General features: G+C 40.9%; 1 protein-coding gene across 1 annotated transcript; it reads right to left on the reverse strand.

The window, feature by feature from the left end:
* Positions 1-202: 202 nt before the first annotated feature.
* Positions 203-10,390, reverse strand: LOC133273459 (zona pellucida sperm-binding protein 2-like). The gene is made up of 19 exons (XM_061461818.1): positions 10,297-10,390; positions 8,898-9,025; positions 8,089-8,232; positions 7,353-7,436; positions 6,649-6,816; positions 6,485-6,581; positions 6,170-6,393; positions 5,594-5,747; positions 5,314-5,522; positions 5,110-5,227; positions 4,749-4,954; positions 4,174-4,291; positions 3,368-3,537; positions 2,529-2,602; positions 2,323-2,450; positions 1,340-1,529; positions 777-918; positions 418-514; positions 203-283 (listed from the first exon to the last, which is right to left on the reverse strand). Exons 1-19 carry the CDS (start codon positions 10,382-10,384, stop codon positions 210-212), a joined length of 2,613 nt encoding a protein of 870 aa, XP_061317802.1. The 5' UTR covers positions 10,385-10,390; the 3' UTR covers positions 203-209.
* Between the last annotated feature and the right edge of the window lie 1,333 nt (positions 10,391-11,723).

The following is an 11,723-nucleotide window of genomic DNA, read 5'->3' on the forward strand; positions in this document are numbered from 1 at the left end:
GATGTCTTTACTTATAAGCCTGGGCAGGCTATGCACGCTTTAGCCACACAACTGCAGCTTCATAAAAGTAAATAGTTCTTGTTGAGTCTCTGTCAAGAAGTCAGTGTCTTCACCTGCAGGGAGAAGGGAGGCATACAGAACTACATTATGTTACAACAGCAGATGCTTGGTATTTCAGTAGCATAGTTTAAGACTAACACTAACCTTTGCTAATTGTTTTCTTTCCTGATAAGCACTGGTCCGGATGACACTTTCCCACGCTGATGTGGTTCTGCACTGCGGTCTAGCAAGACATTTCAGCTTTTAGTTTTCTGTACAGCTCATGCTAGAATTCAGTCACCTGGCAAGGCTCACGATTGTATGTGCCATACTGCTGAGCAAAGACTCGAGTGACTTGAGAAGCGCCAGTTTTCTTACCAAGTCTGTGTTTCCCAGGATTGCATCTCCTTGGACAAAGGGAGCCTGAAGGCTGCTGCATAGTGCTGCAGATCATCACACTGCAGTGGAAATACAGCTACAAGGCAAGAATATATTATGTGTAGGGGAGTCTTATTTGGCAAGCATCTGATACACGTACAGACTCTAAAGGAGATGAACTGAGCAGTCTTCAGTGGCTAGTCTTTATTTACTACTATTACAGTATTATGCCTTCAAGGAGGTAGCTAACAGCCCCAGAGAGCACCTGCCCAGCTGAGACTTTACACAGCGTTTCCTGCAATAACCGCTCCAGGTTCACATATCAAGACTGCTGACAGCATGTGAAAGAGATGCCTTACCTGCTCTTGTAACAGAGTTGTGCCTAGTACAAAGGTGAACATCCTCACTTCAAATCTCTTCAGGTGCTGAGGAAATTTTACTCTGAGGCTATAATTAACTTTGTGTAAGACAGCTTTGTAGGAGTCTCCACTGTTTTCACACCTTTTAGGGAATGTGAAAGAAAGTGTATTTAATACAAACTTTCATCACTTGAACCAGATTTTCAAAGAAAGAAAGGAAGCAAAATAGAGCAGCTTCTCTCTTAATTTCCGTCAGGTAACAGGAATAAAGATAGAGCCTCTCTTATTTATGATGCCTGCTTTTGGCCACAGTAAGGGTTACTTCTTGTTCTTTCCATATGGCCTTTAGACCCACTCCTGTGCACCCCAGTGACTGCTGCCATCAGAAAGCATAATCCCTGTGCCGATGCTGACATGCACTCCTCCGCCTAGCAGCGGCCGATCATCAGGATGAAACAACACATTCAAGCTGACTTGAGTCCTCTTTCCTTTTCCTTCCCCCACCTAAGGTAAGGGGTCTTGTGCTGAACAGCTGCCAAACACAGGGGGAAAGCCCTCCTTACCCATTTATAAGCATAGGCCACTGCGGAAGACTGTCCTGGCTTTGGGAGTTTGTAGCCCAACAGTCATCCAGGTTTAGTTCTAGTCTCAAATCTTTAGGCTGGAGCAGTTCAACTTCAAAATACAGTGCCTCCCTCAGGTATTTTACCACAGGATATTCCAGCTCCTGGTAGGGCTCTGTGTAGGATTTCTCTAGAAGAGAGTATTGATGTTAGAGTTGCCTTTTTACAGAAAATGTATTCACAAGCTTTCTGCTTCACTTTCCACCACCATTTTCTCTGGCACAGTAACACCAAAATGTGGGAGAGCGCATGAATGTCAACAGATGGGGATAGGGTAGCAGAAAGACAAACATCAATGAAAGCAAAGATCTAAACTGCATTCCTTGGCTCTGAGGATACAGAAATGAGACACTCCTCCTTCTGCAAAAACCCATTGGAATAAGATGCTCCTTCAAAAGCACCTCTTTGAAGGTATGGAGTGGTGGGGGGAGAGGAGTAGAAATTTTCATTAGGGTCACCCCAGATCCTGGTGAGGGTTTGGTTCATACTTCAGCCTGTTCTACTACTCCCATAGTTACCATTTTACAGCAGTATTGATGTAGTTTCCTTCTCTGACAAAATTATTTCAGTCAGTGCTCTCTGCTCATCAACACTTAAGGAGCTGATAGGAGAGAAGCTCACATTACATCCACTCTACAACTTTTAGCATGCCTAGACCAGGCAGGGAAACCACACATCAGTAATGCTACATCTGTTCCACTACAGGTACTTGGCCATTTATTTTGCATTCTGGAATGGAAAAGCCTGTTGGAGACCTTAGAGGGGTTTCCTCTTCATCCTTGGAGATAGTCAAAAGTCACGTGGACAAGGTCCTAGGCCATCTATTCTAGGTAGCCCTGCTTGAGCAGAGTACGCAGACAAAAACCACTTTGAGAACCCTTCCAACTTCAACTATTCAGTGATTCTATGGAGTCTAATGTTACCTTTAAAAAGCTTCAGTGAAAGAGCAAGAGAGCCAAACCCTGGCTTAATACTGGGTGGTGGGTTCTTCTTAGATTCATATTGGACATCAACAGCCTGCTTGATTGCATACCAGCATACAAATTTCAGCCTGAGGGAAGAGGTTTAGCATGAAATTTTTAGAAAGTAAAATACCTCAAGAAACCTTTTTCTAGGGAATGAGACTTACCGGTATACTGGTGTATCACTGCCGGGTCTGAAGTAGAGTACATCATTTTCATACATCATAGTTGTGCTATTGAACTGAAAGACACATCATTACAAACAGGACAGTTATATTAGAGTTTACTTTGGTTTTGACACAACATTCACATCCCTTCTCTTGAATGGCAGACTGCACTGAGCAGAGTACACATTGGAATGGCCAGAAATTGCTGGCTAACAGCCATATGCCTACTGAGCTAAAGCTGACAACTATGCCATAGTCAAGAAGAAACAGTTTATTAGCTAACAGTAACTTGCATATGACATAACACCCCAGAAAGGAAGTGCACTGGGCCTAAGAAAAAGCTCAATTGTTTCTGTTGACAGAATCAATGTACAGCATGAGATGTAACAGTTGCAGGAGCAAGCTGCAGTTGTGGTGAACCAAATTTGAGCATAACCCATTATTTTTCTGTTTCCCATCTGTGCAGTACTGAAAAGGCAGGAACAGGACCCACTCTAGTCTTGGCCCAGGTATTCATTAACAACACATAGCCAGCTTCTGGAAGGCATATGAGTATCTCTCAACTGCATAAACTCACATTCAAGTCCATTACTAAGCATTTCAGAAGTATCGTACTGAAGGCTAATTTCAGAAAACACCTCTCACCTTGAAAATAAGTTACCAGCCAAATAAGAACTTCTGTCCAACTGAATTTAATAGCCTCAGAAAACGAGTGTAGATGTAGTAGTTAACAAAGTCAGCTGCGATCTTCTTGCAGTTTATGTTTACCTGTGAACCTCTGCCATTCTAGTAATAACCCTACCCCAACACACAGTAAGCTTCACATGACTAACCCTTACCTTTCTACTTGTCCCACAAGTGTTCACATTGAACTTGAAGGTTGCAGTCCTCTCTGTCACTAGACTGGGTTTGCACTGTCTATCCCTCAAAACAAACAGGCTGGTGTCCAGGTCTGCAGCTCCCACCAATTTTACTGCAGTAATAACCACAGTACCATTGGGTAGGCACTCTGAAAGAGAAAAATAATATTTTCATACAAATCAGGACTCACATTCCTATGTTTTATGGCCTAGCACAATGAAGAGATTCTGCATGGATTTGCTAGCAAGGTTATTGGCACATCACACGTTTTGAGCAAGACTGTCTTCAGTATTAACACCCAATCTTCAGACTAACTGCTAGTAGAGTGTGCAGCACAAGTGAAACTGGTGATTTCACTTCTCTTTCTCCTCCTAGGAGCTATCACCCTGTCCCAAAAGGACTTTTCTAGCTGAGATACTCTATATATTCAATACCCATGAGTAACTTTAGCGTGGTTAATTTATGTGCTGATCCTCCCCCTCCCCCCAACAAAAAAAAACCCAACCATTCAACATCCAAACCAACTACAAGAATCCTTTAAAAAGGACCATGATCTTGGAATTGTGAGGTGAAGTAGAATTTCCCACCTACTGTACTAGACAGGATAGTCATTCCAACCTGTAATTTAACTTGCTTTTTAGTATATTATTTTATAGGAAATCTGAGAGCCAAATAGAATATCACACAAGTATAAACTCTAGAAACATTTCAGACTTCCCAGGTTTGTGCAACTTAGTTATGCAGCTCAAAGAGCATTAACAGCTAATCCCCAACATATTATTACGTATTAGCTGGGAAGGTGAAAAGCTGCAGGAAACTGAGAATTCCCTCTTATTAGCCAAGGTGAGGCCATCCTTCAAGGTTAGGTGGAGTGAAGCCTTTATTCCAGAGGCATGAAAATCCTGGAGATGACAATCACAGGTTAAACAAGGTAATAAAAACACATTGTTCAACTAATGTATTCAGAAACTAGGAGAGAAGGTTACCACAAGACAAAGGTAATGGTGCTTGATCCCAGTCAAATCCACAGGAGATTTTTTTAATCTAGAAGCTCACACAATGAGCTTTTTTCAGTCATTTCACAATAGAGTGCAATAGGAACCCCACTGTATGTACAGTTGTCATTAAAAGATAGCTCAGCCTTAAAATGCTTGCAGAATGTTTGTTTTCCCTGCCTACTTCTGCCAACATTAACAAAGGAAAATTAAAGTGTTCTTCCAAGGGTAGGAGAGTCCTCCATTAACCCTTTGAAGCCTATCTCAAAGGGAAGTTTTATTTCACTTTCAAGGACATAGTGTATCATGTTCATATTTCACAGACAGAGCACGCTTTTTAATTGCTATATGCTGGCATCCTTACTTCATAGTTCACGTGGGAAGAAAGGAAAGGGACAGAGATTGCCAAGTGAGTGCCATTGTCTCTCAGGCTGTAGCTGTACTTCTTCACAGACTCTGGGGTCAGGTGCCTGTCCGAGATGAAGGGGAGCCAGTTTTGGTCCACATTCCCATGAGTGATAACGAGATGAAGGTTCCTCCCATCACAAAATCCTCTCGCACTGGGTAGCACTGCAATACAGTTAAAAGTCAATCAGTGTGCTTTCTGCTGTCAGAGTTTAATAGGGCTATTTAGGATTGACAGTATCCCTGGCTGAAATTAGCCCAGTTAATAGCAAAGTCCATAACCAGGCTGGTACCATTTTGCCCAAGTTCCACTAGTTTACCTGCATCTTTAACAGCTGACACTGTTATGACTGGGACAGTGAAGGTCTCACTTGTTGGATGAATTATGAATGCAAGTGTAACATTCAGGGTGTATGCTCTCATATCTGCTCCCATGTACTAGGAAAATCATATTTAGAAATTAAAATCACCAGGTAATATCATTGCTTCTATACCATAGTATGCTGCAGTGTCCTGGTACGCACCTCTTTCCTAATGCTTGGTGCATCAAATGAGACTTGTATTATGTAGGCTTTGCTTCCATTAGCATATCTGATCTCATACGTTAGATAACCATGCTGAACAGCTTCAGGTAAGGCAACAGTTGTCCCCTCAATGGTTAACTTCACAAGCTTCACATCTGGGAGGAATGTTCCCACTGTAACATTCATTAGCCTCAAACTCAGATTTGAATCTGAAAAGGAATGCAATAACATTAAAGTCTTAACAGTGCCAGAGACTTCAGTAAATTGTTAGGCTACTTACTGTTGCTTATAGCAAGTTCCACTTGTTCAAATGGCGTTTCTATTTCCTTGATGATAATATATTTAGTTAGTCCCCATTTGTTATCTTCCCACTGATGTTCCAAGAACAGGTTGATAGCGTATTTTGTCCCATGCTGTCCACTGCTCACAGAAGTCTAGAATTTCAAATCAAGACCCTTTAGTATAACATAATTTCACATTAAAGTTGTATTGTAGCATCTCAAGGTCAGCTAGAGCTACAGATCCAAACAATTGTGCTCTCTCAGCTCAGAGATGACAAACTCCTAAGTGGCACTTGCTATATCTCTACAAGTTTAGATTATCTCGGAATATTTGTAACACTGTCTGCAAAATTATCTCCCATCCCCAAGTTTCAAAGCAGCAGGGGACCATTTCAGTAGTGAAAGAGCTCCTCCTGCAACTTCCTTTGCAGTTCATTTCTTACTGCATTTGCCCAGGATTCAGTTCACTCCAAGCAACTAGATTTAAATGTTTAAGTCTCAGGCCATCACCCCCCAAAAAAAGATAAACAACCCACAGAAAGTCTGTTGTCTGGCACCTAACATAAGTCACTAACCTTGTAAGAGCCACCTTCTGCACCTATTGGTATCCTCATCATAATTGCATTTAAGTCATTCAATAACACATATTTCCTGGAAGCCATTTCTTTGGCAGAGAGTTTGTGTAGATCCACACCAGCTTCAACAAGCACATCCTTAAAGCTAGTTTCTCCAGCAGAGACTGGTTGAATATATTTTGGAACAGTCCAGATGATTGTTTTGTTGATGTAGTCCACACCATCTTAGGGACAAGATATGAAATCTGTAAGCTCATTACTATAGTTGTAAGTCAGTTCCTGTGCATTTACATATTGAAGTACTGCATTTCTCACCTACAGGACACGCCACAGCAGTATCCACCATCAGGATCATCCATTGCCGTTTGTAAAATATACTTGCTCTCACTGCAGAGAAGGTAATTCCATGATCCTGTAGGAAGAGATCTGTTTAGACCTCACAGCCTGGCAGCTTGCTGGGCTGGAATGAGCATACCAACCTTGACCAGCTGAATTTGTGCAGCAGTATATGGTATTCGCAGCACAACCCGGGCATCTGTGGTGTTGAGTCCATAACCTGCACTCCAAGCATCACTCACAAGCAGAGCCGTTTTTTCTTCTGGCTGATGAAAAACTATTTGCCATATTGAGGCTTCTCCTGCTTTTGCCTAGCCAGAGAAATTCATCAACAGTTTAAACATGCTGTTTGAAGTAACAGATTTACTATGTTGAATGATTTATTGTATTGAACTCCCCAGCAATTTTGTTGCCTCATTCTAAATAGTTAGTGGGATACCCCTCTAGCTTCCCTCCCCCATTTCCCCCAGAAAATTTTCAATATTAAGAGCATAAAGATTAACTGCATTGCAAATACAAGGTCCAAGAAGAAAAAATCCTATCCACGGTTCACTCCTGCGCCATGGGGTCTTAAAGACAGTTTTTGTTGCAGTCTTTTGTCTTGGGAAGACTTTATTTCTAGGCTTTTTGAGAAAGACTTGTTTCCATTTCCTCACTGGAGACATGGCCTACAGCTATTTCTAACACATCAAAATCTCTATACTAAAATCACTTGGTACAGAAGTTCTGCTCTTCCTACTTAAATGCTTTCCAAAAGGACATTTTTACTGTGTGGATGTAGAATAGAAAGATGATTGTACCTGAAGTATCATTAGCTTTTACTAGGAAAAAAATACTGTGGTTTTACCTCCAGAAAGCCAAGATACCAGTCCTCAGGTTCATCTTGGATGATGGCCTTTACAATCTGTGGAACCTCCCTCCTGACAGAAACCTGAAGGGAAAGAGCTTCTGTAAGGGGTCTGCTGATGGTACTTGTAAAGACATTGAAGACAAGGAAACAAGTCTTTTCCAAGAGAAACTAGCATTTCCTAGAAGAAGGTTTCCTCCTGCCAAGTAAAAGATTATGGCACAAGATGTCATCATGCATGGTGTATTTTCTATAATCCCTTTGGTTTCAGCTTGTTTTTATTTTTCGCCTGTCTTCCCATTTCTACTTTCACTTAAGGCCAGAAATTTATTTTTGACTCCCGTGTACTCTTCCAAGGAGTCCTTTGCTCCCTCTCTGCATTTCTCCTCAGCAAATTCAGCAGGAAAATTTCCATCAGAAAGTAAACATTTCTGTTATCGCAAATGAGATTTGTTGAGGCAACATACAGCAAGTTAGCTTAACATTTTGAATAAAATTTCACAACTTAATTGGTTATTAATATTTACAGGTGGGCTAAATAAGCATAATATGAATGCATCACTAAACTCAAGATACATGCTGTGCATTCACTAGTGAGCTATTCATGGTTGAGCACTCAATTTCTGCTTCCAATACACATTCCTAATATCTAATCAGCTTCAAAGAGAGCGTCTTCCAGTACTTACCTTCTTACCTTACTTTTAAGTATCTTCCTATCAGTACTTCCAGTACTTACCTCCATGTAGTTACTTTCACATATTAGCTCTCTCGACCTCCATGGACCATAAGAGCAACTTGCACTTTTCACATGAGTTGTAGCATTTTTCATATCAGCAGCATGAGATGCTTTAATTTCTACAGTTATTATGAACATATCTTCCTGCATGCACAGGGAGAACATTTTCTTGTTAGACTGGTTTTCTCTAATTAGGGACCATCTATCCTGGTGACCTAACAGTACATTACAAAATCCATCCACCAGGCTCTGCACAGAAGAGCAACTCCATATTGAAGCCTTATTACTTTCTACTTGATTAACTACATAGGCTACGTGCATGTAGCTGCATAGCTAAATAGCAACATAAATACTCTGGGGAGTAGTCAGCCTTTCATATAGCCCCAGAACTGGACAAAAAAACTCTCCCTAAAGCATAGTTTTATGATACAGTAGGAGTGAGAAATTAAAGCAGCCAAAGCTTTTAAGGTTTTGTTTTTTTTTTTTTACTCTGGTGTGTCTCAGGCACTAAACACTTGGGCAGAGTACAACACAGCTGCCAGACAGAATTCCCTATTCTTATCCAAAAGGAAAGATTTGCTCTTCAAGGGCATATGTGATATGCTTCTTTATGTGTTCATGTGTAGGCCATTCAAATGTCAATACCATAGAATATTCTAGGACCTCTGGATATATTTGAGAGTTAAACATTTTTTCTGCTAACAGATGCTCAAGACATTCCACACCTCAATATCTATCAATAATTTGGTACTGCTTCACATAAATCACACATAACAGCACTGCAATCAAAACACTTATAATAGACTTACTTCTAAGCGAGAATGGCAGCTCAGTGCAGAAGCATGAAATTCGATGTAACTCCAGTTGCTGTAAGTTACTGTATAGCCACACTGTGATGCCATGGCCTCATTGAGCTCCCAGGCTATGCCAGATTGATCTATGGGCAATTAGTCAAGAACCATATTAATGAGTATAACTTCTGCTCTGCTAACTCCTTGAGCTACCTGCCCTGGCCCCATGGTTCAGTTGACTCTGCTCCAATATGGCCCAGCTGTATATCCTGGGTTCAGACATAGAAGAATTGCAAAGTGGTAAAAGAGTTGCAACAAAAGATGCAGGGGGGCAGGGAGAGAATGTCACCAACAAAGTAAGATATAAAATCCTAAGTGAAAAAAAAACCTAGGTCATCAGTGCCAAAGTTGTCAGGATTGGCACATGATGACAGACTAGCAGCATCAGGAGTTTGATCTATGGCTGGCACAGGCCTGTGTTTCTCTTGGTGCATGCCTGGCCAACGAATTCTCTTCAGGGGTCTTACCAGTGTGACAAAAACACCAAAGCTTAGCTTGAATTTTTCTTAGGTTACAAAGCTACATTGATGGTTTTGGACATTTTTTTGGTTTTGGTTTAGTTATTTTGCCTTTTTTTTTCTTCCCAAGACAGTTATTTTCTACTTCCAAGCTCCTCATATCCCAGAGTGTCTTTCTTTGTATATGAATGCCTGAAGAAAGACACTATTAAGTATGTTTTTACACAAGCTTAACATTCTAGAAAGATGGGTGTGACTGAATGCTATTGGCTAAATCTAGTTAGACAGCTAACTAGCAAGGAAACACAGTTCAAGGCCGAGTTTACATTTTCTGCATATAATCTTACATCTGAGACTTATGTATCCCAGAAGTTCTCACTCTGTCCTTCCAGGGCTCTGCATGGTGCTTTCCATTCAATTGCACCACTTGTTGACTACTGAGGCCATAGCCAGAGGGCCCAGCTTATTTTTCATAGAATTCAGTAAGAATTTAAACACCTCCAAGTCCCTTAGCTGTAAGCAAAAAAGGTGGAAAGTCACTAATGCAAAATCAGTAGTGTAGTCCCATCTTCAAATAACAAGTTTTCAGAACAGTATGTTCTGTTACTGGGAAACATTTTTACCAGAATGGAAATCCACCATCATAAACACCTAGAAACTACCATGAGGCCAAAGATCACCATGATTAGACTTGATATTGCTAAGTTATCACACAAGTCTACAGGATATGTTCTACAGAAATAAAGGTAGCCTTTGGCTTTACTTAACAATGAGGACAAACCTACTAAACTCTACGGGCTTAGAATAAGCCAGGGAATTCCAGTAGAAGAGTATCTCAGAGAACTTTAAACATTTCATCATGTGCAAATCCCTCCTCAAGTTCTTCTGTATCAACTTACCAACAACAGAGAAGAATAAGTATTTGTCCTCAAAGTATTCTGCACTCAGTGTTATACGCAAAAGGTTCCCAAAGCATTCTGCACTCATTGGTCCTGCATTGGACATATTGAAAGGCTAGTGAGTAGTGGATTAAAGGTAACATTCAATGAGAAATCTGTTACTTCCCAGATTGCTTTATAAAAGCTCAGTGTTGTGACAGTCCTATTCCAGGAGGCTTTACTGTTGTTTTTAACTTTTAAACTGGCAATACTTCCAGGAGAAAAGCCAGACCTGAAATTAGCATTCCAGTAGTAACTGTCTAATTAGCTGGCAATGCTACCTACAACAGCTAGTCATGGAAATGGGATTTTGGAACACAGTCAAAAAAATACTAAATTAGCTCCCCCAGTCTGAGCACCTTCATGGGAATAAAAGAAAACAAGAAAATCCCCTCTACAATCCTGGAAAGAGGAAAATTCAATCCCTATCTAACAAAAACCAAAAACCCGAACACCCAAAAACCAACAAACCCACACTTAAACAAACAAACAAAGCCTCACAAAACAACCACTAACCCCAGCCCCACCCCACCCAAAAAAAAACCCAAAAAACAAAACCAGCAACAAAATCCCACCAAAACCACAACAACAAACAAACCAAACAAAAAACCCATACACAGCTATTCACAAGAAAAGCTACAAGCCAAGTCGGGGTGGGGACGAGGCACCTCAGCTACCCATCAGCCTACCCTGTTCACCTGCCCAAGTACCAGAAATCAGTTGACTCATGCTAGGAAAAGACCACACAGGAGCAAACAGGATGGCTTGAGATGCTCAAGTCCCAAGCTGTGATTGCAGCATAAACAGGCTATGGCTGCCAATCCTCTTAAACACAGGAAGCAGGTACAAACCATGCTACATGTAGGACTCAAGACCAGAGAAGAGTCTATTTGACATATATTTCCAACAAACTCAGAATTGTTGTTTCAAACAGAATTCTCTATGCCATAGCGAGCTAATGCCAATTAGACCTTTTATAGTAATGGAACATTTCAAGGGCTTAGAGGATCCTTTTTCCTGGAGAGCTCAGCACTATGTCCTTAAATTAACCAGAAATGACAAATGACGCTCCCTTGTCAGTCATACTGGGGAACACCAGACAGATGCTAGCAAACACAACTTCATTTTTGCCCATAGTTCTAACTTGATCCTGCTCAGTGGCCATATAATTGCTCCAAGATGGGTAAAACCTCCTCCAGTATCTTTTTATTTTGATCTTTGGTGAATGCTAATATGTTTATATAGCACCTGCAGTGAGTAGGGTAAACAGTCCTAGAACCATCTCTCTCTGTATCTTCTGTTCCAGGACCAGCTCTGTTTTATAAAGTTAAAGCAGACAGCAATTTTGGCTAAGAAAATTGTTCCTTCTCAGGCAAAGTGATGACACC

Source organism: Pezoporus flaviventris, unplaced genomic scaffold, assembly GCF_033815535.1.
Source record: "Pezoporus flaviventris isolate CSIRO_AGI_PZ_B2104156 unplaced genomic scaffold, CSIRO_AGI_Pfla_v1 ptg000031l, whole genome shotgun sequence".
Lineage (NCBI taxonomy): Eukaryota > Metazoa > Chordata > Aves > Psittaciformes > Psittacidae > Pezoporus > Pezoporus flaviventris.

Excerpts from the sequence above, each read along its gene's own strand:
- LOC133273459 (XM_061461818.1), bottom strand. The coding sequence starts at position 10,384 with ATGAGTGCAGAATGCTTTGGGAACCTTTTGCGTATAACACTGAGTGCA. Across the intron at positions 7,437-8,088 it reads GTGAAAGTAACTACATGGAG|GTTTCTGTCAGGAGGGAGGT; the intron begins GTAAGTACTGGA and ends CTTTCCCTTCAG. Across the intron at positions 4,955-5,109 it reads GTCAGCTGTTAAAGATGCAG|TGCTACCCAGTGCGAGAGGA; the intron begins GTAAACTAGTGG and ends ACTGTATTGCAG.